General features: G+C 38.2%; 2 protein-coding genes across 2 annotated transcripts in view; both read left to right on the forward strand.

Moving 5' to 3' along the window:
* Positions 1-23,705, forward strand: part of LOC309662885 (putative hydrolase PNKD) — a 751,075-nt gene that overhangs the window by 66,502 nt on the left and 660,868 nt on the right. The gene's annotated exons all lie outside the window — the stretch shown is intronic.
* LOC309662935 (cyclin-Y-like protein 1) overlaps positions 1-23,705 on the forward strand; it is a gene marked incomplete at its 5' end in the record, with an annotated part of 73,681 nt that overhangs the window by 42,642 nt on the left and 7,334 nt on the right. The window contains 2 exons of the mRNA XM_082466137.1: positions 20,480-20,531; positions 21,504-21,623. Of these exons, the coding sequence (XP_082322263.1) occupies positions 20,480-20,531; positions 21,504-21,623 (172 nt within the window). The remainder of the gene's footprint in view (positions 1-20,479; positions 20,532-21,503; positions 21,624-23,705) is intronic.

Raw genomic sequence — 23,705 nt, forward strand, 5'->3', positions numbered from 1 at the left:
TCTGTCTTGTTCTTCAGAAACATTGGAGAAGAACATGATTTCTTCAAGCCATCTCAAAAAAGTAACTCCTAAGAACGTAGTATAGATTTCAGATAGACTCAAAAGAATTTTTTACTACTTTGTCTTTAACAGTATATCTAATATAACTGATGGTAGTGTCATAATAGAAAAGAAGATGCTACGGTCCTATTATCTGATTTTATTTTTATTCATCAACTTTTCATACAGCCTTTATGTTCTGACCTTAGGAGCTTTGCTAATTTTCTGGTGAAAGGTGCTCTCTCAAGTGACCCCTACCTCCCATCCCCCTGAAGAGTGGGTAGGGAAGGAATTGGCAATATGATGTGGAAAAACCTCTGAGCAACAGATCTTTCCTTTTTTTGGTGACAGTATTAATGAACATTTGATGTGAAAGATTGAGAAAACACAGAAAAGTCCTTCACTCACACTCAGAATATCCAGAATTTTTATTAATATTTTGGTGTTGATTCTTCCTGAACCTTTTGTATGCATATAAACATAACATTGTGTTTATTTTACAAAGATGGGATTGTTCTTTATGTGCCACTTTGTAACTTTTTGTTATAAAGAAAAGTAACGACATGAAGCTCCTGTAACCGTGCTGACACCTAGAGAGTGCTCCAGGGTGATGTATTTCCATGCAACTGCGCATAGCTCTACAGCCTGCCTTTTACCAACTGTTTACTGGGCCATCGAATAACCTTGGAGCATAATTCATTTACCCAGCCTTTATGGTTGAGCATCTTTTATAATCCCATTATAATGCTTTATTCAGGGGACACAGATAAAAACTGATGCATTGTATTGATACTTCCCTATAGCATTCTGATTGTACACTTTGTCTTACGACTTAATTAAATTCATAGGGTGAGTCATTTTGTAGTAAAGGTATTTTAACATTAAATGTTCTTTTTCCAAATTAAAGTTACCATTGATTTTTCACTGAACATTAGATTTCCTCTTTTAGGTTTTCGTGGTTCTTGGTAACCTGTCTTGTGTCTTTGATTCTGAGTAACTAAACTACTACTCTAAGAGATCTGAAATTAACTCTGGTCCTAGGTGACAGACACATCAAAAGACAGCATTAGAAGAAATCTTAGATGATGTGGGAAAATTGGGAAAACCTTAACTGGTTTTGGGTACACTGAAACATGATTATTAGGCACCATTCCAGAGGCAGGACAAACAGTGGTTAGACAAGACAAAACCCGTATCCTAACTCAGGTCCTGACTTTCTAGAGGTGCCTGGGGGCTGACGACACAAGAATAACATCAGGTAGTGAGAACACTAAGAAAGAAAATGAAGGTAATGGGCTGGGGAGGAGGACAGTTTTACAAGGGGTGGTTAAAGACAGCTTCTCTCCTTAAGCGACCCATGAGCAGTCCTAAGAGAGCCGTGTGAGGCTGTGGGAGAAGAGGCTTCTGTGCAGTTCCTAAGAAGGGAATATGCTTGATGCGTGCCAAGGACAGAAAGATGGGTGGCTGCAGCTGAGTGAATGAATGCCAGGAGGAATATGGGGGATTAAGACCTTGTATGCCTAGTGGGCCTTGACCAAAAAATATGAATTTTAGTCTAATTGTAATGGGAAACCATTGAAGGATTATATGCAGGGGAATGATGTTAATTCTTAGAAAAAGGGAAGGGGGGTAGAGAGGGCGGAGGGAGATCAGACCAGCTACTGTGTGAGAATAGACTGTAAGGGTGGAAGGAAGCAGAGAGGGAGACCAGTTAGGAGGCTGGTGCGGTAGCTCAGGTGAGAGCCAACAGTGGCTTGAACAAAAAAGCGATATTAATAAGGGTCTAAAATAGGCTGTAGTATATAGATTGCTCTTGCATTTCATTTGATTCTCACCATGTTCTGAGTTAGGTAGTGTAGGAATTCTTCTCTTAGGTATAAATTGAGTTGTCCAAGGTTTTAAAAATGAGTATTGATAGAGAGTAGGACTGTAAATTCCAAATGCATGGCATATAGGAACAGAATTTATTGTTGACATTATGTGAGCTTCTTTGGAATACTACCTTTTTTCTCAGCCTTTTTTGTTGTTGTTGTTTTAGTGTATTAAAGTAATAAAACTTAAGAGTTAAAACAGTAACACTGCGTAATGTGAAATGAAATGAAGGTAACTTGCAACCCAGAAAGGTTCTTAAAAGTCCAAGAAACTGAGTAAAGTGCTCTTTAGAAATATATAAAGCCAGGTGTACTTACCTATGTGTCACCTCTCAGTCATGATCACTGTAACACTGATTGAGGATTAAAATAAGGCAAAACTGAGAACCAGGGTAGAGGCAGGTACAGAAGCAGTTGGAAACCAGAGCTGGGAAGTTTGGAAGCCAGGATTGTCAGAAGCTAGGAAAGCAGGATCAAGGCTTGGGTGAGCAGTAGCCTGGCAGGTGCAGGAGCCTGCTGTGTACCCGCTGGTGAGGCAGCCCAGCTCAGGGCTGGCTGGCAGGAACTCCCTGACTGCGGTGGAAAGTGTGGACGCAAAGAGATGAAATCATCAGTTTACATGGTAATTGTAAAGATTGTAATGTTTGTATTATGAGCCATAAAACTAATACACTGCACAGTATAGGGATGCTAGGGCAGTTCAGTAAATGCAGTGGTTACCGTTAAGTAAACTGGTGCTCAGCAGTTGGCCCAGAAACTGCTGACATCTCCTGTTTATTTGGAATATATTGAAATCAATATGTCGATATTAATCGCTTTCTGAAATATGCTGCTTCTGTCAGATGCTTTCTTGGTCACTTCCCTCTCCCTCTAATATTTTAACAAGGACAAATCATTTATCGACAGTTTGATAGCATAGTTTTAACACTTTTAGCCTTCAGTAATGCATTTCATTTGTTCTAAGTTGCCTATGTTTTCACACTTTTAACAACTGCAATTGAGATGGATCTTAACAACTGGTAGAATCTTAGATTGGAGGAAAAACAGTACTCAGTGTCGGTGGTGTTTTACAGGTTTCCTCTGAGGAATGTTTACATGAAGACCGAGTTTAATTTTTTTTTAATCATACTTTTTCTACATCGACCTATCATGCTGTCAAATAAGTTGCAATTTAAATTGATAATACAAAAATGATGGGTCTTAAAATACAGTTTTAATCATAACCCCTAATCATGAGCTCAAGAATATTTCTCCTGGGTAAAACATTCTTAGAGGTTTCTAAAGAAATAACTTTCGGAAGAATCCATGTAATTTCCTGAATGCACAGTAATTCCCTGAAGTCTCTAAATTACTGTGTGTGCATGTGGTGGGGAGAGGGATGAGAGGGATGGTGGGTGGTAAAGCTTTGCTTAATAGTTGGCAGTCTTACCTTTGTGATAGTGAAGAGTGTGGTAGGTTTTATCATAGTCTCCTTAGGCTCTTGGGAAGATAGTTCATGGGAAGTGCAGAAATATTGTGTGTATGTATGAGTTTACTGTCTAATGGCTCACATGTCCATTCTATAAGATAGTGATGTGGTATTTTTCATTAGCAAAAAGTGCAAGTTATATAGAAAATTGTTAGTTATATAGGCTATAAACAAAAGATTAATATTTTCTGAAAACCTCATGCAAACTGACAGCAGTAGGGCCCTGGTGTTTACAGTACATTCAAATGATAGGCCAACTCACCAAAGTGGAAATAACACTGATAACTGTGGGAAAATGGTCAAACTGTGTAATCAGAAGAAATACAAATTAGATCTACAGTGAGGTTCCTCATTCATATCAGTAGGAATTTTTTTTTTTTTTTTCAAGTATCCAAAGCAAGGGTAGGAAATCAAAATGTCATGATTGGTAGCATTATACCCTAATGTGCCCCCCACCTTCTTTAGGAAGCAATTTAGCATTGTACATGGAGCCGTGAAAGTGATCTAACCTTTTGGCTTAGTCATTCCACTTCCGAAGATCTTTGCTAAGGAGATAAAACCATTATTTTAAAAAACTATGTACATAAAGATTTTCCTCATAATATTTTAAGAATAGAACTTTGTAAGCACCAATCCCCAGCAATAGGGGATTGGCTAAGTCCAGTATAGGAATAACACTTGATGGGCCAGTGTGTATTCATTAAACAATAAATATGCAACAGTGGGGTGGAGAGCGCTTGTTAGTAACAAGAAGACATAAATTGTACACTAATTAGAGCTTTTTTTAACGTATAAGAAAAGCAACTAAAAGTAACAGTTGTGAATCATTGTGTGTTAATGATTGTGAATGGTTGTGTGTAACTTTTAAACAGAGCATCGTTTTGTCTCATGCAGATTTTTGTTCATGATATTTGATAAAGGAATGAGCAAGTGACTTTTACCTTTCCCCACCTTTAGTGTGATCATCAGTACTGCTGATTAACCAGGTCTCCTTCAGTTGCAAGTTAAAAGAACATCACAGAGTTAAGCACTACTTGACCCAGGAGTTAAATGATCTCCTCAGTTCTGCTCTCCTCTGTTGATGTCTCCTGAAAAGCCTTTCCCCTCATGATAGCAAGGGGAGTGTCCAGCAGCTCAAGACTAGCTAAGGATCCTAGAGTACAGTTCTGCCTTTCTCTTTTCTTGGCAAGCCCCAGGACAGCTGTGATTGATTGGCCGTTCCTGGATCCTGTGCCTACCTTTGAACCCCCTAGGATAGAGTAGGGAGAGTGCCAGCTTTTTTCTGGTCACTTGGGCTAAGTTTACTTTTTTTTTTTTGCATGTTGTCATTTCTTTTATCCCAGCCTTCTTGACTTTTGTATTTAGATCTGTAGTAGCACATCTTGGTTTGGCGGCTGTGTGTGTGTGTGTGTGTGTGTGTGTGTGTGTGTGTGTGTGTGTGTGTGTGTGTGTTAAAGCTTGCTTCTCTTTGATTCTGGCACTTAATTTTCCTGGACTTCCATTGAAAATTGTTAAGTTTTACCATGCCATAGACACTGATAAATAAGACAGCTACTTTGCAAACATTTCTGCTTATTTTTTAGATTCAAATGTAGTCTATTTACTTTCTTTTTGGTATAGGTAAGTAGTCATGAATTCTTTCGGAAGCTATAGGTTAGAGGCAGCTGTGAAAGTCTCTGCCTGCCATTTTGTGTACAGCTGAAATAATTTATTTTCCCATTGTCTTAATTTTTCAAATATGTAGGAGAAAAAAACTTTAAAATAATTGTATGGGTCTTTTACATAAAAATGTTGAATAGAATATTTTCTCCAAAAGCAGCTTGATAAACTTCAAATTCAGTGAAGGAATTTTCATGAAGAACAAAGCAGTTGGTTTAGCTCTGTAAATTACTAGTGCTGGCAATGACATTAAAATGGATGGCTCAGATTCCTGTTAAAACGGGAAGTCCAAAATTACTGTTCGTGCCACATTCTTTCTGGGTGGGAAAAGGGGATTCTAGGTAGATACATTTGTGAAATGCTGGGTTAGACAGAATTCACTACTAGACTAATTAGTTTTTAATATATCAATGTGTGTATTCTTTGGATTCTCTAAGAGGCAGGGATATATTTGTATTTCACTTTGACCATCAAAGCCATCTTTCAAAAACAGATCAGTTATTATGTGGTTTGGGAAATAATTGCCTTAACCATTACTCTTTATCTGAATCTTGGTCCAGTTTCTTAAAAGATTGGTTAAATGGTTTGAGATGGACTTTGCTGAGGAAGTGTCATAGGGCTTTTATGTTTGTTTGTTTGAAACAACAACCTTACTATCCTGTGTGGTAGCTTGTGCTTGTTTTGTATTTCTGCCTAAATAGAAGACGCTATCCCACCTTGGTGCAAGGTGGGCTACAGGCAGACCCACCTTTTCGTGTAGGTATGGCCAAAATTTTTTTCTAGTAGCCCTATGATCTGCTCCAGAAAGTACTCTTATTGAAGCCCCAAATTAATCATGCAGCGTGGAATGAAGAAGTGAGTTTAGCTTTGGAAATAGAGGGCAAAGTTAAAAATCACTCTCATGGAAGTGTTCCTCTAGATTAGAACATTGAACTTTTATGTAGTCCTCTTAAATCTGCCATGATGAATAGCCCCCAGATAAACCACAGCCAATGAAATGAGTTCATTTGTTGAATGGAGTTAGAATTAGCCATTTGATTGTCTGAAGAACATTTGCCAAAAGCAACTCACTTCGTTTTGGCATATTTGATATATTGAGCTGGTATCTGACAGTAGTTGGCCACAGCATAACTTGCTTCTTGAGACTGTTCCTGGAATGTGCTAGTAATATCAGCTTTAAAAGAGGGTGACTGAATTTTTAATTGATAAATAGGAGGGGAGTCACATATATGATTCATCTAAAAATGGCATAGATTATTTAGGTGCAAGTTAAAGAAGTCTAAGACATAGCCATGGTTTTTCTCCACATGTATGGAGAGTTTCTACAATTTTGCTGTTTCCCAATAGAATTTTTATATTGTGCCTTTACTAAAATTGCCTTTTTGTCATTACTAAAAGCTCTTCTCAAGACTATTAATAAGTGGTTTCAATCAATGTGTAGCTATCTTTAAAATCATGTATTTTTCTACTCAACTAAATCACCACACCTTTTTCTCTTCTTCCTATACAGACTTAGCTTTGGAACCAAACCCTTCTGACCACCCAAGGGCAAGCACCATTTTTCCGAGCAAATCTCAAACAGATGGTAAGGCAATGCTTTTTTTTCCCTGAGAAAAAGAGTGAAAACTGTTTTTGTTTTGTGTATTATAGGAGGTATTTAGAAAAACTCTTACAGTGGTTTAAATGTTTCACTTTTTTATGTATTCACTTGTCTTATTTTAATATGTTGATGATACAGTTTCCTTTAGTTGTCAGTGTTTTAGGGAGGAGAACACTTAGACTATCTGTTTATACATTTTGCCACCTCTTTATCAACATAGTCAACTGGCCACATGATTTAGATGTGGTCTATTTCTCCATGCTACTTTGTCCTTTTCCCCTTGCTCCGAAGAGCACATATGTTAAAGACAAATGATAGGGTTTAGGTCACAGTTAGGTTTTCATTTGGTCAAATCAGAAAAATCAGTTGTTATATGTGGGAATTGAGCCTTGTGATTTTGGCCCTGTTTTACACAGTGTTCAACCAGACGAGCCTATCTCACATCCAGATTTATGCTACTCAGAACTTTTAAGCTATTCAAAACTTTCTCATCCTAATGTAGTGCTGTGCCAGGGTAATAAGAGCAACATGCCATATGGGGTTTTCCAGAAGATTATCCTCAGCATGTGAAACTCATATAAATTTCCTGTGTCCTCCTTGTTTTAAGATGAGAATCAGAACCGTAGAATTTTTTGCACTCCTGCTTGCCTGCTTGTCTTCCTGAATGTTATGTTAAATCCTAGTTTATTTGCTAAAAAGCCATACGTGACCAAGTTTTTCAGTTGATTACGAGAGCAGGAATACAAGAAGTGAACATTCCATAATATTTAAAGTGATGCAGCACAATAAAAAACGGAGGTTTGGTTTTTTGTTGTTGTTGTTTTGCTTTTGGTTTTTTTCCGTTAGATCACTGGTTTTTATAAAAGGATATAACTCAGGAACAGCCAGATGGAAGAGATGCATAGGGCCAGGCATGGGGACAGGGCACAGAGCTTTGATGCCCTCTGCAAGGGTACTACATGCTCACCAACCTGGAAGCTCCTGGGGTTTCTAACTTGCATTTTTCTAGTGTGTGTACTTGAGCCACTCCTTTCTGGTTAGGATTGCTCTATTTCTCAGTTTCTTCCAGAGCCATGAGCTGCTCACATGTAGAGGGGCTCTGGAGACAGTAAAAGAAAAGCTGTCCCATGCCTGTCTCTCTCTTCAGCCTTAAGGAATCCGTGCCTGTGATGCCTGTCTGGAGTTAAAGGAGGCAATGTGAGCAAGAGTGTGGCCTAAGACCCTCTTCAGGCTTTTATTCTTCTGGCCTTTGTTGGAGCAAAACCGTTTTGTGTGCTGTAGATATGTTCATTTAGGTCAGCACACTCATTTTAAAATTTACGTTTAACATAGGTTACTTTCCAGTTGTGTATTTTTTCAGTAAGGTATTTGAGTAGGTTACCATTAAGTGGTTCAGGATGCTTCCAGAGATCCTGGTGCGTTCGGAGACGAGTGCCTGGCCAGAAACTGGTTCTTAGAGTCGTCATCTGTAGATTGTGGTAATTAAAGTAAGCTGTGTGTAAATGAAGACTGAGAAAATACTCCTGGCTAGTAGTTCAGCTATGCAGCAGGTACATTTTTTTATTAGCTAAGTTTCTCACCTGGCCTGATTTGCTTTGTCCTTTTCTTTTGTAAATGGGGAGTCTTTCATTTGTGCCTAATACAGAATATCTATTAGGTCAAAAAAGTGAAACTAAGTTTTTAGATTTTATTTATAGGACTCATCTTGCTGGGTGATTTAAATTATATATTTTGTTGGAAATTATTTTAAAAAATAGAATGGAATTCTATCTCATTGTGTTATTGGTAATCCATCAGATAATTAGTGACTACTTTTATTTTTCTATGGCATTTGTATCAGAATTCATCAGTTAATTTTTTTTATTCTTAGTGCGGGAAAAGAGGAGGAGCAACCATTTAAACCATGTAAGTAAACAGTTGAAAAGTTAAGAAATTAATAGTTTGAATTAAAAATATGTCTGCCATGATTCCTAAAAATATGATGGATCCAATACTGTTAGCATGGACCTCTTTTTTGTAGATTTTCTAAATCTCTATTTTCCTAATTATCAAATGGATTCAGGAAAGTCTTTGACTTAGTAGTGCCCATTTTTTAAGGGTTCTGACATTTACGTTAAATTTCACTACTACGGTTGTAGTATAAAGATCTGCCTTAAATTCTTTTGCCTTATTTTTTTGATCTTATTTTTTAACCAAAGTAATAAAAGTATAACAGGTAAGTTAATTTTTAGCACTGTCCATTGACTTCTTGTCATAGCAGGTGAAAGCTGAGCTTCTTCGCTCCACCATGACGTTATTTCCCTCCCTGTGTTCCCTCAACATGTATCAGTTTTTATTAAATCAGAATCAATGTTTACATTACTACGACTCTGCAAATATTGTGCATTGCTGAGCCATATAGTTCTCTGACTGTGCCTCCTCCTTGTACACCCTTCATTCTTTTTCTTAAATATTAATGAAATTGGAGCACTTCTGCACTTCTCTAGGATAACCCAATCCCCCTTTTCCTAGCCAACGTGATCTCACACAGCCAAATGCAGTAAGTAGCTCCCTGCCCGGTCTCCCTGCTTTCACATTCTTCATTTTTTCTGTGGAATTAATTTCCTGACTATATTCACTTGCCTGTTTTCTAACAGCTATTTTTTTCCCCAAATGTTTTAACATTTGTCACATGCCTATGAAAACTATTTTCCGTCTACTAAGCCACATCTGTTCCATTTTTTTCTTGGAGACACTTTGCCCCAATCTTTTGTCTTCCTACTCCCATATAGACTAGTGTTCCCCTAGGCCTGCTCTATGCCTCTTTTCCTGGGATATCTGTGTGAAGTCATCTGGGATCTCACATAACTCTGCTCTCTTATGTTGGATCCCCTATGTCCTAGATTCTGTTTCCCTCTTGTCTTGTTATACTTCCTTGTTTTACTGGAGCACATTTTCCTGGGAAAAGGGCACATGGGCAGAAAGTTTAGAGAGATCTAGCCTCTCTGAAACTCCTTCTATTTGATAAAGTATAGAATTCTCAGTTGAAACTAATTTTTGCCGTTCTAAAGACATTTCCCTCTCATCTTCTCATTTACACTGTTGCTCTTAAACCTGTTGACATTGTATGGTACATTGTACATTACCGATTTTAGTCATTTTCCCCCATCCCTTCCTTCTCGGGAACCTTTTAGTACCTTCCCTCTCCCTGGGATTTTGAAATTTCATAATTTGGTTTGGTATAGACCTTTTTGGTGTGTTTCTTTGATATTCTGTTTTTTTCTTCCAGGTTCCTATTATTCAGATGTTGGAAGTCTTAGACTTACCAGATCGCTAACTTTTTTCCCCTCCTGCTTTGCATTTTGTCTTTTTGTCCTGCTTCCTGGAGATTTCCTTGACTGTGCTCTAATCCTTCTATTGAATATATTGTTTTGTCTACCTTATTTTCAATTTATAGAGTTCTCTTATATCCTGTCATTCTTTTTTTCACTGATGCAATTTCAAGTTTTCATTTGCTCCTGAGTTTTTATCACTCCCATCAATTCCTTCTTCCCGTTTTGTTTTGTTTTTTTTTAAAGCGTCCTTATATTTTATTTTATTTATTTATTTTTTGGCTGCATTGGGTCTTGGTTTCTGCACGTGGGCTTTCTCTGGTTGCGGTGAGCTGGGCCTACTCTTTGTTGGGTGCGTGGGCTTCTCATTGCAGTGGCTTCTCTTGTTGCGGAGCACAGGCTCTAGGGCGTGCGGGCTTCAGTAGTTGCGGCTCATGGGCTCTAGAGCGCAGGCTCAGTAGTTGTGGCGCATGGGCTCAGTTGCTCTGTGGTATGTGGGATCTTTCTGGGCCAGGGCTCGAACCCGTGTCCCCTGCATTGGCAGGCGGATTCTTAACCACTGCGCCACCAGGGAAGTCCCATTCCTTCTTCCTGTTTTGATCTCTTACTTGTTGGGGGCTTCCCTCAAACGTGTGATGGTCCTTGGCTGTCTGTTAAGATCTAATTGGAAGCATCACTTGGACAACTCGTTAACTGATGGGCCTCACTGCAAGGATTTGGGGACCACGCCTCTGAACTCTGAGCCTGCCTTGGGTTCTGTAAGACAAACTGGTTTTCTTGTTCCTGTCCTAGTCAGCCTCTGTAGGTACCAAGGTTGTGCTTCCTCTGTTCTGCCATGTCAGTTACCACTCCTTTATCTAGTCTTTTCACCTTTCAAACATTAAAAATCATCTGCTGTTTATCCTGTCTTATGTATAGCTTTTTTAAAAAATGCCTTTAATTCTAATGAGATGATATCTGAAAGAAGGGGGAGAGGAAATAGATTTGTGGTCAGTCTACTCAAACTTAGATTTATTCTTTGAATATAGGTTCTGAGTTTGAAGTTTAATGCAATATAATTAACGATATTAATTCAGACAATATTTTTGATTATACCTATAATTAGAATATTATACTTTTCTACTAAGGCCTTGAGTATGAATTCTATTCAAACCACTCACCCTACCATATTGTCCATTAATGTGCAACATAGATGGAGTATTACAGACTTTTCAGTGAAAGTCATTGATTCTTAATAAACGTATCCAAAACTTGTGAAAAGGGGGAAGAAAAAAGTGAACTTCAGCTTTATTCTCTCTCTTTTTTTTTTTTTTTTCATTTATATACTTTTATTTGGGAATGTTTAAATCAATACAGAGAAAACGAAATTTCAGAGACAATGAATATCATTAGTTTGGATATCATTACTTTATTATAAAAGAAACACGGAAATTATTTACAGGATGAAAGATTTCAGAACTTCAGTGGCAGCTTCACGTGATGCCATTGGGGGAACGGGCAGCTTCACGTGATGCCATTTCAATAGTGACTTATTTTAGTCGACATATTTTCCAAGAATGTCACCATCTCTAAATAAGAAATAATCCTTGTCATCTAGAACTACTTTGGTGCCTCCATATTCTGGGAGAAGAACTTTATCTCCAACTTTCACACTAACTGGTTGAATCTCTCCACCCTTTCCTTTAGAGCCTGATCCAACAGCTACTACCATTGCTTGCAATACTTTTCCTTGCGATTTTTCTGGAAGCATAATGCCTCCTTTGGTTACAACTTCGGGTGCACTTCTTTCAACTAATACTCGGTCAAAGAGGGGAAGAAACTTTCTAAATGCCTGTCCTGCCATGACTCGGGTTGCCGCACTTCGTACTCTCGCTCTCTCCAGCTTTATTCTTTTAATGGGTTAAAATCAGAGGCAGTAGGCACAATAGGAAGAGTCATTGGGTGGGGGCAGGATTTCAACAGGTACTTGACCTTTAATGATAAGCTTTGAGGGTTGTTACTTACTAGCCTCCTAGGTATGATTATTTTCTAGTCTTCACCATTAAACCTGCAGTCTACTAAGCAACCTTTCCCCTTATAAAGATTGTAAAAGTCCATGTATTTTGTCCTTAGTGCTGAATGAAGATAAATACTCTTCTTCAGTGACCAATTGAAATAATACCTATGAACATTAAACTGTCAGTAGTGTTTTTTGCTACTTGTTTTTTTTTTTTTTTGTATTTGCATTTTATACCCTTATGTGTGTCAGTGCAGTTTATTGAGGTTGTGAGCCAGCAATGGTAAAGCTTTAATCATAAGGGACAGTTATCTTAAATTTTCAAGCAAGATGAGAGGAAAGTAATCTGCTGGCAGCTAACATATCTAGGCTTTGCTCAGAGGCTTCAATTCTGCCATCCTTTAGTGAACACTAGATGCTGGAAAGTTTGAATAGTTTCAGGAGTAGGCCTGTGGAAGTGTTTCTTTTGTAGGATCGAGCCAGTAGACTGTAAGTTGCTGATACAACTTAAATGAGCCCCCATAGGATTATAGAGCACATCTAATTAAAAATTTTAAATGTTTTAGCAGTAATATTTCCAAAGACAAATCAATATACATTCATAATAGAAAAAAAAGTTTTTAATAGAGGAAAACAGGATAAATAGCACCCAAAGCTCTACCAACTAGTCTATATTTTGGTACATTTCCTTACTATTTTTATTCCCCTCATATATATAGATTTTTGGTCAGCATTGACTTTTATTACGTGTAGTGTATGTCATATTATACCCTAATAGTAGTGACCTTAAAAGATAACCTGCTTCGTTTAGAATCAAAGTATTTGAATGAGTGAATTTTCATTTTTCATGCTGTATCTGTTTTTTGAGATTCTAAAATTACACATTAACCAAATAGCTTAAGGACCATATCAGAGTTTTAGTTTAAAACATTTCTAGCTTGAAGGAGAAATTAGTCTTCCAAATAGTGATACTGTTTCAAATATGTTACATCTAGAACTTTTTGTTAATAAGGAATAAGTGGCTTTGCATAAAGCATCTGAAACAAGCAAAATGGTGTTTTATATATGCCATTTGGATATTTCTGATTATTGGATACTGGCAATTTTTATTTAAATGCTCTGTATTTTAAAAAGCATCAACTAGATTTTCTCCCTGCCTCACCTTTCATGTATTTGTGGAGGACATTGATGGGAGAGTGTGACAGCATGGTGAAAACTATTTTATATGAATAGGAGGAAGGAAGGCTCATCTGAATTAGTAAACAAACAAAAACCAAAACCAAAACCCAGCTTTAAAATTGTTCGTATTCTGTGGTATTAAAGAATGCTACTCTTCCTTCCAGTGGCTTTCAGTGATTGGGATTTGGTTATTGGCCTTACTTTAAGGAACAGAGTTGTCCTAACATAGTTTAGGCCATTTTAGTATTTGACTATTGCCGTGTTCATGGGCTCTTCACAAATAAATGGATACTTCTAAAGTGTTTTAAAGATAGTTCATTCTCTAGAGGGTCTCAAAAAGTTCTTTGTCACCTATCCAACACCACTGTAGATAAATTCTCACGAATTTGTACCTTTAGTAAGATTTACCTCCAGTTGTAACTGATCTTAAATAATTTCTCAAACACTTGTCGAATCCTAATTTGTCCCAGATTCTGTGCTCAGTAGCTGGAGGTAGGAGAAGAATCTTCCTAACCTGGAGAAGCTTGTTTACTTAAGAGGGTGGTACTATGCAAGCAGCTGAGACCATGGAACAGTTGGTAAATTAGATGTGTGAGTGTGCAGAAAGTGAGAAGTTTTGTGGTGTGCCTGCTGGCAAAGGGATCCTAGAGGCAGATGGGGTCAAGCTTGCTGGGACAGGAGGAAGAAAAAGGCATTGCAGGCAGAGAGCAGCATGGGTGAGGCAGGAGTGTCAAATAACACGTAGAACAGAATTAGTACAATTTTGAAATGAATGGCAAGTATTCTCTGAGGTTCTCACTTGAGTAATGTACTGGCAGTCTTACTTAAACATGAAGTGAGAAGTTAAATTCTCAGAGTTGTTTTATCCGTTTTTTTTGGATGCGAGAGAATCTTTAAGCAGTACCTTTTTGTCCTCCAGATAAGGAAATTGAGGCCCAGAGAGACTTATGGCCCCCAGCTTTTTAGTGATAGAGCAGCCCTGGCATGCCCAGCCTCTGATTGGAAAACGTTTGTTTCGTCACACTGTCTCCTGAACATTTATTATTGGTGTTCATTTACTGCAGTGAAATGCTCCTACATCGGTATTATATAAAGCATTACGTTTTATTGTAGTAAATGAATAGAAATAGGAAATCTCAGCTGCATTTCATTGCTTAAGGAAAAAACCCTGAAATCTTATTCTAAACTTTTTACATTATTATAAAGGTAATTTATAATAGGTGCTTGCCAGGTTTGATTATAGGTACTATATCAAGGCAGCATTTTATAACCCATTTCTCAAAGCTCGTCTGTGGAAGTCAGAGTATAGAGGTTTCCCATAGAGCTGCACATGATATCACACTCAGGCAGTTCATGGAGTGTAAGAAAAATCTTAATGCTTTATCGTTTGACATTTTAACCGAGGAAAAACACACACTTGATAGGTTTAACTTACTGTGACATTTTCTTCTATTTCCCTTCCCCTTCAGGTATCTCCAGGGCAGCTTACTAAAAAGTATAGCTCATGCTCAACAATATTTCTAGATGACAGCACGGTCAGCCAGCCTAATCTTAGAACCACAGTAAAATGGTGAGTACAAGTAGGTTGCCAAGGGCTGAGTGACAGACCCCCTTATCGCTAAAAGCATCCTAGCCATACATAAGTTCATTCATTTGAATTGTCCTTTTCAGTGATCAGGTTAAAAAACTGGTGTCAACTATAGATTGATTTCAAGGACCTAAATATGAATTTTCAGTTTCCATTTTAATCTTAGAGCGCATGATAGAAGGGAAAGCCAGTTAGCAAATAAGAAATCCCAGAAAAAGTATAAATCTTTATTTGACGCGTTTCTGTTGCTAAGCCATTGTTGAACACAGTGAGAAAGAGAGGTGCTTTTGATTGGCTGTTTCTAGAGACAATTATTACTGTATGAGTTGTAGTCCTCAAACAACGTGCACTACTTTGGAAGCTGCTCTTAGAAGAAGGAACAGCTTGTCCCCTGCTGGCACCAAAGCGAATCTGCATTTAAATTTAATTGGAGTTTGTCAGATTTATCCCACTGTGCTTTTTTTTTTTTCCTGCACTCTTTCTGTATGAAATTTTACTTCTCCTTCCTGTCCCCCAAAGAGGGGGAGAATATATCAAACCAGTCTTAAGAAATACACACTCAAGCTTAATTTCTTTGTAGATGAAATTTGTTCAACTGAGGTTTTAACTTAATAGACACATTTAAGTTTTGTTTATATATATATATCTCCAACACACTGTATCACTCACAGCAGAGAACAATAAAAGAGGTGAGGTTTCGGAAACATGGCTGTGGTCAGGCTTATACTTAAGGAGACACGAACAGTGTCATGATGATGGAAACTATTCTTTAATTTCTGGGAGCACCTCATAGTCCACAATTGGAGATGCACTTTCAAAACACCCTAATGATGAACCTTTCAAGCTTATTTAAGAGAAAAAAACCAAACGGGATGCAGAGCTTCTTGCCTCCTCCCTCGCGGTTGTCCACGAAACATTAACATCTCCTTAGGATATGAATGTTGATTTTCCAGAACACAGTTTGGGAAATGCTATTTGAAAATATTAATGTCCTTATCCTTAATTTTATTTGTTGTCTTAATTTTATAAGCTAATTGTATTTTTAATTGGTTTTTAATGTGCCAGCTTTTTTTTTAGCTATTTAAATTCTCAGTAACTTCTACTTTAATTAAAGACAGCAAGTTCACAGTCATAATAATGTAACTTTCCTCTCTTGCTTACAATAATAGTTGCAGTCAAGTCATGTTTCAGCAAAAACTGAGCCCCATCTCTAAAGTCCTGAGTTTGGGCACTTATCACATAATCACTCAATGTTTTTCTTCAGCCAAGACACTGAATCTGTGGGTACAAAAACCACTCTACTTTGGCTAGAGTCGCAGCTTCTTTTGAATTCAAAAGAGTCTGATGTCCAGTATATAATTCAAAAGTACTTTGAAAGTAAACCTTGCTCAGGGACTTCCCTGGTGGTGTAGTGGTTTAAGAATCTGCCTGCCAACGCAGGTGACACAGGTTCGAGCCCTGGTCTGGGAAGATCCCACATGCCGCAGAGCAATTAAACCCGTGCGCCACAACTACTGAGCCTGTGCCGTAGAGCCCGCGAGCCACAACTACTGAGCCCGTGTGCAACTACTGAAGCCCACGCACCTAGAGCCCGTGCCGTGCAACAAGAGAAGCCACCACAGTGAGAAGGCCGCGCACCACGACAAAGAGCAGCCCCCGCTCTTGGCAACTAGAGAAAGCCCGCGCGCAGTAACAAAGACCCCATGCATCCCAAATTAAGTAAAATTAAATAAAATTAAAAAAAAAAAAAAAAGATTTACCTTGCTCAGACAAGAAGGTTTCATCCTTTTTTTTCCCGACCTAGTCTAATTTTTGGAAGTACAGTAAATTTTAATTTGCTCTCATGAAGTTTTAGAAATGATCATTCATCACATTCATTATTGGTGAAATAAAGGTTTACTGAGAAAATTAATAGGGCCAATTGGCTTTTAGGAATGATTTTGAAAATGTTTATCATGGGGTTAGTTTTCAGTGGGGTAGCTGTTCTCAGTGGGGTAGGTGAGCCTTATTAGAATCACTTATGCAACTTTTCAAGATATATGTTTCTGGATGCACAAAGTCCACCCGCCTGCCCCCGCCTCCAAGACACAGTGTCTGTGTGTCTGTCTGTCTGTCTGTCTCTCTCTCACCCACGCACACACACCTGTTGACAAGATGGGGAATGATGTGAAGCATGATTATATGGACAAAAGCATCCCGAGTGATTCTCCGATCTTAACCCTAACTCATTCATCCCTAAACTTTGCTGCACGCTGCAGTCATCTGGGGATCTTTAAAAACAGTCCTGATGCCCAAGTCATACCCAGTGCCGGTTAAATCAGAACATCTTGAAGCAGAAGCCAGGCAGTTTTTAAAGCTTCTCAGATGATCCCAGTGTGCAGCTGAGCTTGGGAGCCACTATTTGGTTAGAGGGCAGGAGAAAGAGAACTGCTTCTGATAATTAGTGGGACCTTAGGTAAGTCAGTTTTAAGCCTTGGTTCCCTTATCTGTAAAATGGGTGGTTTAATTAAATGTCATCTACGGTTCAGTGGTCCTTTCCATCATAAAACTTCTAATGCTGTGATTTTAAAATCAATTTGAAGATGAAACTTGGAAGCACTATAGAAGTATCCATCTTTGATGCTAACGGTGTTACAGGCCTTTATACAAGTGCTAAGATTCTATAGACCTATTCTAAAATTCAGATTTGCCTTCCCTCAATTATTTTGAGTTTCATTTTAGACACTGAGAACAAAGGGGAGCATATAACTTAACCAGAGAACCCCTTTGTTGCCTAATATACAACATCTGTGAATAACTTAGGAATATAGTAACTTAAAAAAGACTACCTAAGGACTTGTATCTATCTGTTCGTTAATACTTTATTTAAAATAATTTGGAAATACCTGTCATTAATAGGATACTGTGTAGTATTATGCTGTCTTATTAGCACTGCTTATTTCAGGATAGCTAGACCTATCATCAGTTTTGTGGCTATAAAATTTTGCTATTAAATTTTCTAATAATTATATAAAAGTGATTTGAAATCATTTTGGTATAGAGCACTTTTATTATTTACTTTTAGGGAAATAATGGAAAACGGATGGGTAGGTGGATAGCGAACTAAATCAACTGAAATGCAGGGGCTAACAAAAAAACCACACACACACACACACACCCCCACACACAAACTACTATATGGCTTAAATTTAAGCATGTGTATAGATAGATATAACTTGTACAGGACAGAAGGTTTTGTGGGTAGAAGGACAAATGACAGGGGACATATGTAATAATTTATATATTATAATAATCAACCAAAACATGCCTTCTAACAGCATATCTAGCATTTTGGGTCTCCTAATTTTGCTAAAAGCTGAAGAACCTAAAACAAGGGGGAAAGCACCCATGTGGTACTGTTCTGAATTCGAGGATTTCGGGGCCACTGGGCCTCTGGAAGGTCTTCCCTCCTTGCTAACCCCTTTTTAAAAATGTCTTCAGGCCTGATATGATAAAAATCAGTGATGACAATGTATTTTTTTTCCTCCACAGTATGACCTTAGCAATATATTACCACATCAAGAACAGGTGAGCTCTTTTGAAACCTATCTTGTTATTCCAGCTAATTAATTTACAAGGTATCAAGTTTAGTGTTAGGTAATAACTATAGATGTTACTGGCATAAGCTTTTATTATTAGAGTGCTTTTATTACAATATAGAAGTGAATCATTTATTTTTCTCTTAGGACCCTTAATTCTTAGGTTACTGAGCATCCCAAAGAGTATTTGTTTATATGGGTTATATTGATAATTTACTGTATTAGAAATTGAAATTGAGAATTTAAAAAATTAAATTCATTGTATATTAAAACAGGGTGTGCCTTAGCACTACTGAAATTTTGAGCTAGATAATGCTTTGTTGTGGGGTGTCGTCCTGTGTGTTATAGGATATATAGCAGCACCCTTGGCCTCTACTCACTAGATGCCAGTAGCACCTTCTTCCCTCCACATTACGACAACCAAAACTGTCTCCAGCCATGGCCAGAAGTCCCCTGGGGGACGAAATCACCCCTGATTGGGAACCCCAGTGTTCAACATAAATCATTTTTTTTAATGAAAAATAACTATTTTCCACAACAAAAAATATTGAGAGAAAAGTATCTCCTCAATAGAAGACAGCTGATTCTCATATCTATTCTGTCTTCAGTCATTTGTTTTGAAGAAACAATATGAAGAAGATCCAGCCGCTTGCAGATATATAGTTGGAAAAAGGTGTATTTTTAAAGCCTTCAGATAATTTGGTATATTCTTTGATACTGTACCAAAAGTCTGCATGTGCTAGTTTCTTAAATTAGTTAAAATGGAATTCTAAATCATATCAATGAACTTGTAATAAATACTATGTTAAATTAATACCCATTGATCTGTCATGCATACTGAGTAGATCTTTTTACCTGTACCTGACTTTATAATATTATACATTGGTCATTTGGAAAGTATTGGTTCACATTTCTTTAGACAGTGTCAAAAACTCACTTTTGTTAGTATCACCACCAGTCTTACCAGAAAAGTCTTTTAAGTGTTGAGAAGTTGTCAAGTTCACAATCGAAGGTAGAAGTTTTCCAAAACTCCTGATATTTTTAGCTTGATGGCTTGAATTTTATCATTGGCAACAAATAACTTTAGAGTTATTTTCCTTGAAGTGACAGGCTCACTTTGTTCATTTTTGAAAGAATGACTGTGTCAGTTGTACATTCAAATAACGATGGTGTTCGATGAAAAAAGTGTTTCAAATAAAGATGGTGTTCTATGAAAAAAATGACTTACCGCCAAGTCACAAGTGCTTTTCCTTAACACAGCCATATTTCAGTATGTAAAAGTGCTTAATGCATACTTTCCACTTATTCAGAATATTAAAAAGAAGGACCAAGGTTTAAGAACACTATTAATTTTTACTCTTTTATCAAGGATGTTCTTCAAGCAGATTTTTTAACTGCAAGTGGCAGTGAATAATTGAATGACTTCTAATTCAGTTTGGTACCACTGCCTTGATTCATGCTCAGAAACCAGCAGTTTTACCCACTTTTGCTTTTATACATCCATAGCAAATGTCACACAATGTGAAGGGCAGGTAGTGTCTTAGTATTCTTATAAAAGCAGTTTTGACCTCTTGGGCCTCCTGAAGGAGGGGATAGGGGAGAATCCCAGAGGCCTGCAGACCACATTTAGAGAACCGCTGTTCAAATGAGCGCAGTGTATTAGTGTGGTGAAATTTTAAATTAAAAAGCCTGGTTTCTTTTAAAATAAAAAGACAATTACATTTTTAACTCAAACTATTTAAAAGAGACAAGAAGAAATACACAATAAGAATATAAAGAACTAAAGAGAAAAAAACGGGAAAAAACCATGAATCTCATATTCACATTGATTGAAGTGAGAAGAATTTATTGCCCACCACCACTGCTTCATAAAATGTTCTTGCATATTCCAGTGTGAGGTTAGAGGGGTGAAAATATATTGGTTTACTAGCATTGCCTGTTAGGGAGGGTCAGTGCTTATAGAGGCAACTCTGGCTGGTTGTTGTAGAAAAGGTTTCACAGAACTTGATGTGCTGAGTAAAAATAGGTCAGGAAACCTTTCTAAGGGTGGAATCCAGGAGAAGAATTTATAAAACTGTTTGCTTCGTTGAAGGTTAAGCTTCCTCTACCCCTCTCTCTACTCCTAGCCGATATTTTACTAAGATAGTAAGTCCTGAATTAATTTTTTAAATGCACATTCTTATTTTATAGAGTTGCAGATAGATCCTTGGATATTTTTGATGAGAGATTACATCCACTCACAGTAAGTGTCAGTTTTATTGAAGTGGTATTTTTCTCTTATACAGTTGTGTTTATTTCATGCTGATTTGCTTTGAAATTAATTACTAGAAGAAAATTACTTCCTCCAGCTCGAAGTCAAATTCATCTTCCTTTAAGTCTTCTTCCCCACGCCATGTTGTGTCTAGTCATTTTCCCGAAGGCGTGTTGTATAAGGGGTTGATGGATATGAACCGAGTTGCACTTTGTGTGAATAGTGAGCAGGTAAGTAAACATACCCAAGTAACAGAAAATGTATCTTTTTAAAGGATGATGTTCCATAGCATCAAACAATATAAATATTTGTAAATAAACCTAATATGATAAGGCCTCTAAGAAGAAAATTAGAAAACTGTTTACATTTTAAACGAATTAAAATGACAAAGTTTTAAAATTCACTTCTCCGGGTGCTCTGTGGCCACACGTGGCTGGCGACTGCTGTACAGGACAGCACATTCTTAGAGCCTTATGGTTACAGGACACTGGAAATGTGTTTTCAAAGTTGACTACAGAAAAGTATGACATATGGTGATCAGCAAGACTTTTGAGCCTAAAAGTATTGGGTTGGCCAAAAAGTTTGTTTGGTTAGTGAATATATTGTTCAATAAAATGCTTGGTGAAAATGAAAACTGTGTCTTTTATTTTTACTTAAAACCAAATGAACTTTTTGGCCAACCCAATAGTTTACATTTGGTTAGAATTCTGTGGGGAGGAACGTGGAAATACATAAATTTTCTGCGGTTGTGCCTGTATTTTTCTTTAATGAATGGTGGTGAGTACTGGATCACTGTGGTATTTTAGGATCCCATTGTTTAGATTTAAAAGACTACAAGACATGTCACCCAATCAGAATTATTTTAAGGGGCACGTGGGCCCAAGTGTGAAGACTGCTATCTTAAGGGTACTTTTAAGTATTTTTCTTCCGTGGATACTTAAATTGCATTTTTTCTCCCTTCAGCGAGAAAAGATTCCAGAGGAATACTTCGAGCATGATCCTGAACACAAATTCATTTACGGATTTGTTCATACTCTTTCTAGTGCCGCACAGCTAACTGCTGAAGGTGCAGTAGTAACTTTGGTAAGATATTTTTTCTTTCATAAAGCATCTGTAGAAATTTCTGTCTTGTACACATGGTATGGTCCTGTTTTTCCCAAATGAAAGTAGGTTCCTGAAACGATCATTAGAACTTTATTAAGAGAAACCTATCAAAAGAAAGTAAAGTATACACATTTGAGCTTTAATCATCATTATGATTTAAAACGTTGCCATTGCTTTTCTCATCACAAAACAATTGCTATTAAAGGCAGCAGGAGAGATTTCTGGTTTCTCCTTCCACACCTGAGGGGACACACGCACGCACAGTGCACACACGCACACACAGACGACGCGTGTGGTGGTGGTGGGGCGGGGCAATCACTGAGCGCTCTGGTCCACAGGCAGAAACAGGTTCCGGGCAGTTTGAAGCTGAGTCCCAGACTGCACTGCCTAGGCAGTTCTGATGTGTGTCCTGACTGAGAACTACTGCCCTCAGTTCTCTGTTCCTTGGATAATGGATAATGGTGTTAACCATCCCTGCTGTCCTCTTATTGCCTGCATGTGAAGTTGCCCAGGACTAGGGTGCCAGTAGGACTTCAGAAGGCTTTACTCTAGTTAGCCTGCTAAGCTACAGCTGTGTAAGGACCTTTTTGTCATCCATTCCTAATTCCTATGGTAAGATTTTATCATTTGAATAATAAATCATATTCAAGTGAGAGGTAGTTGGGATTGTTTTACTCCTCCCTATAGCAAACCTGTAGGGGGGAAAGTCAGCTGCGTGGTCTGCAGGGAAGGAATACTTAGGCCACTCACTGCCTGCTCCTATCAAGGCAGAATTTAGGACAGGAGGCTTGTCCTTTTGAAAAGAGACCCCTCAGTGGGTACTGGATCAGACACAGGCCTTTTCTTGGCGCTACAGGCCACTTGGAGTGCTTAGCACATGCTTGAGAGAGGCAGGAATGGTGCTTGCATATGGAGAGCTAGGAAATGCAGGAAGGAGAGTATTTGGGTTGGAAGAGGGGCATTTCTTTGTAGCCAAGTTAAGCTTGATGTACCTGCGAGACAGCAGAATGGCAGTGTCTAGTAATCATTTGAATATATGGGATTGGAGCATGAATCTGAGCTAGAGGGAGGGAATTAAGTGTAGCTGTTCAAATGCAGAGAAAGTATGTAAAATAAAAAGTGGGTAGAAGATAGATCCTACTAGAGACTGTCAGCACTTAAGGGACAGATCCCCAGAGGAGTGGCTACAGTGGTAGGAAACCCAGCAGAGAACCCTAAGAGACACCAGGAGAGGTTCAAGAAGGAGAGTATGGTCCAAACGCTAAATGCTACCAAGAAGTTGCTCATGTCATAAATACCATGTCACTGAATACCTACTCTGTGTCACTTTTCTACATGTGGGGGGTGGAGGAGAGAACAAGTTGGATAAATAAAGTTCTCGCCTTTATGGAGCAAGTGTGGAAGACGTAAATTTTTTTTTTTTTTTTTTTTATCGGAGTACAGTTGATTTACAGTGTTGTGTTAGTTTCAGGTGTATAGCAAAGTATAAGTGTTTTTTTTTAATGAGTGTTTTTTAAAAGATGACTATTTCAAGTGGTGGTAAAAACCATGAAGAGAAAGCAAGGTAAAGGGATAAAGTGATTAGAGGGGCTTACTAGAAAGCTCAGGAAGAGCCTCTTTAAAGAGGTAATGTTTGAACCCAGGACCTGGCTGAACTGAGGAAGATCAGGTACGCTGGCATTACGGGCAGAGGGGACAAGTGCAAGGCTCTGAGACAGGAACTTGTTCTGTGTGTTCAAGGAAAAGCAAGGTGGCCATTGTGATCCGAGCGGGGAATGAGGGAAAGAGCATAGGTGATGAGGTCACGGAAGGACAAGGCCGTACCGCACAGGGCCTCGTAACTTGCAGGCCACGGGAAGAAGGTATTTGTTTGATGGGAAGCCTCTGGCAGATCTGGAGCAGGCGCATAAAGTACTCTTAATTTAAGAGGCTCTCCTGGCTGCTTTGGGGAGAACAGACTGTAGTCTGTTGGGAGGCAGAGAAGTTAGGCAGTGGCAGCGATACAAGTCAGAAGTGACAGACAGAAAAGCGGTCAGGGTACCAGTGAAGGTAGAGATAGCA

The sequence above is a fragment of the Balaenoptera physalus genome (genome assembly GCF_965194825.1).
Source record: "Balaenoptera physalus genome assembly, chromosome: 6".
NCBI classification, from domain to species: Eukaryota; Metazoa; Chordata; class Mammalia; order Artiodactyla; family Balaenopteridae; genus Balaenoptera; species Balaenoptera physalus.